This window comes from Vigna angularis, chromosome 11 (assembly GCF_016808095.1).
Source record: "Vigna angularis cultivar LongXiaoDou No.4 chromosome 11, ASM1680809v1, whole genome shotgun sequence".
Taxonomy (NCBI): domain Eukaryota; kingdom Viridiplantae; phylum Streptophyta; class Magnoliopsida; order Fabales; family Fabaceae; genus Vigna; species Vigna angularis.
The window spans coordinates 14,006,381-14,009,557 of NC_068980.1; the positions used below are offsets into that span (position 1 = coordinate 14,006,381).

General features: G+C 33.4%; 1 protein-coding gene across 1 annotated transcript; it reads right to left on the reverse strand.

Moving 5' to 3' along the window:
- Positions 1–1,476: 1,476 nt before the first annotated feature.
- LOC108333029 (extensin) lies at positions 1,477–2,950 on the reverse strand. Its single transcript, XM_017568344.2, has 2 exons — positions 2,673–2,950; positions 1,477–2,586 (listed from the first exon to the last, which is right to left on the reverse strand). The coding sequence occupies exons 1-2, from the start codon at positions 2,842–2,844 to the stop codon at positions 1,625–1,627; spliced, it is 1,134 nt and encodes a 377-aa protein (XP_017423833.2). The 5' UTR covers positions 2,845–2,950; the 3' UTR covers positions 1,477–1,624.
- Between the last annotated feature and the right edge of the window lie 227 nt (positions 2,951–3,177).

Here is a 3,177-nt window from a genome sequence, read left to right on the forward strand (position 1 = left end):
AAGATAATATATTTAAAATTATTTTAACTATATAAGATTTAAAGATATATATTAATAAAAGAAAATTAAACTGGTTAAAAGAAATGACAGAAAAAAAATAGTTATTAATTGCTTAACAAATTATCACTTCTAACCTTGTCCCACATATTTTTATAAATATTTTGGTTTTATAAACTTTTTTTCTATAGACTTTTTGGTTTTGTAGATATTTTTAATTTTGATTCCAATCCACAAGAGTTAGAATCAAACTATGTAAAATAATCAAATTGACAAGTCTCCTACCACGTGATACAAAAAAAAACTAATCAACATGACAAAGAAATTTTTAATGTTATTTTTAAACGATAAAAAGATGAACATAAATTTATAAAAAAATTAATTTTTATTTAAAATAATAAACTTTAACACATAACAGTCAAATAGTTTAAGTAAAACGTGATTGCCACTTAGAATAAAATTTAATACAGTTGAAAATAAAAAACTAAAATCATTACTTTTAAATAATAGTTTAAGTAGAATGTGATTTGCACGTGAATAAAATTTAAAGCGATTGGAAATAGAAAATTCAAATAATTATTTTTGAAAACAAAATATCAAATGATAATTGAGGAAGAAAACATATTTTACACTAAAAAACAATAAATATGGCAAGATAAGGTTTTCAGTTTCAGTTAATTAGTAGCGATGATTTCAGAAGGTAACAAAATATTAACATTTAAAGTTACATTTAACATATAAATTAAAGTCTTAACTATTCAATATATGAATCATAAAATATGATGATGATAAGTTATGATTTTGAATGTTGCGTTTTCGGTTTCAATGAAATGTTTGTTTTATATATCATCACAGTTAGAAATGATACATTATTAAGATATAATGTGTATATTAAATTAGAGAATTAATTGAATTATTCTGGAACTGATATAACCTTGAATCAGAAAAGTAAATACATAGAGTAGTGGATGGATGAAAGTTTCGTTTTATACTTCATTCACCAATAATGAAGTCAAAATGTAAATTGTTTTTTTTTTAAATTGACTAAAATTATATAATTTCCTATGGTTTTAATTTTAAGGCACTTCCAATTAAAACTCCAGAATAAAAATTGGACAAATAACTTATAATATTCAAATTTAATTGTTTCAATTTTTATAATAATAATAATATTATTGTATAAAAAAATTCCTACGGTTTCAAAAACTATCATATGACTTACTTAATTTCAAACTTAGTATTAAATAATATATTTACAAAAAAAATAAATGATATAAATTTTATATGATTGATAGATTAAAATTTACATTGTATATAAAATAATTGAAAATATAGTTTAACTATATCGTGAATAAAGAATATTGTACTTTATATATATAAATCATTACGAGAATCAAACTTATTCCAAAAATTGATTAACCAATAATATATTAAAATGTTCAAACAGAGTATTTCCACACACAGAACTGACTACATTGGTAACCATAGATACACAGAATTCATATTATTATCATTATACAATATAAAATTAAAATGGATATATCTCATATGTTCAAATAAAAATATTAATAAAATAAAAATTCAAGTTCCAAAAACAAAAATTAATACTAATAACAAGTTTGGCTTTCTAACCAAGAATGTTACTGAGAGCAGCACCGACCAGAATGGTTAGTGAGTACACTCCAAAACGCGATTCAGATATAGACGACGCGCCGTTTGGCCGGGACGGCGTCGTTTCGTTGGAGGACGATCCCGACGAAGACGATGGCGATGGGCTTGTTGCTGCCGGTAGTGGTGCCGGAGGAGAAGTGGCGGTTGCCGGAGACGGCAATGGTGGTGACGCAGTGGAGGGTGTAGTAGCCGGAGCGAAGGGGGAAGGTGGGTATGATGGAGGGATGGTGGATGGATAGGGTGATGAGGAAGTTGGAGATGATGCGGATGATGGGGGTTGAGTGATGGGGGAATTGAGATATGGAGTTGGGGCATTAGGGTAGGGTGGTTGAGATGTTGGGGAAGGAGTGTTTGGAGGTTTTGGAATGTAGGGAGGTTGGGAAATGGGAGAAGGGGCGGTGGATGGCGGTGTGGAAATGTAAGGAGGTTGGGAGGTGGGGGAAGGAGTTTTTGGCGGTGGTGAAATGTAAGGTGGTTGGGAAGTAGGAGATGGAGTTTTGGGTGGTGGTGGCACATGAGGTGATTGAGAAAATGGCGATGGTGCTATTGGAAGAAAGGGAGGTTGATGGGAAGGGGAAGGAGTGTAGGGGGGTTGAGAAATAGGAGAGGGAATGGTTGGAGGAATTGGGACAAAAGGTTGGTGGGAAGGGGGAGGAGTTTTTGGAGGAGGTGGAAGATTTGGTGGCGTTGGAGAATATGGAGGAGGCTCCCTCACAGCCAACACAACAATGATAAGTTTCTGACCCTTCTCACAATAATCATCTTTTCCACTGATGAAATAAAAGGGACCAGACCGATCAAACTGAAACTCCGAGGCACCATCCTCAAACTTCTTGATCGGGTTCTTCTTGTTACATTTCTCGTAATCCTCCTTGTTCACCACCAAAACCGAGTCCGATCCCTTCTTGTACTTGAAAACTATGAACAGGAAAAACCACACAAGTTAAAAGCACGCAGAAAGGTAGCAGAAAAGTTGAAAAGCTTTACAAGGAAAATGAACTGACCAAGAGTGTCACTGACTTGGAACCTCATCCTTTCAGCCCAGTGATTGTAATTCTCAGAAGGGTACAAAACCCACCCATCTTTCGCACCAACGTAGAAGGTGTAGGCCTGAGACCCCGAGAGCAGAGTCAGGAGAAACAAGAAGAGACAAAAAACACGTATCTGAAGCTCCATGTAGCAGAGACTGAGGAGAGAGAGAGAGATGGAATACTGAGAAAAATAAAGAAGCAAAAGAGTTACAGAAAGAAGTGACGAGAAGGGATTGATATAAAGAAAAGTTTCCTCCTTGGCTACCGTTGGGACCAATGAAGCGTGTTAAACGCGCGGGGTGCTTTACGTGTGAAGAGTACATGTGGCCAAATGACAGAGTTAGAAAAGTTGAAGTTTGAGAAAGTTTCTTTAATATAAGGTCATATAATATATATATATATATATATATATATATATATATGATGGGACATATATCTAGTATCTAGCTACGTGCCACAGTAGGCAGCAGTGCCATCT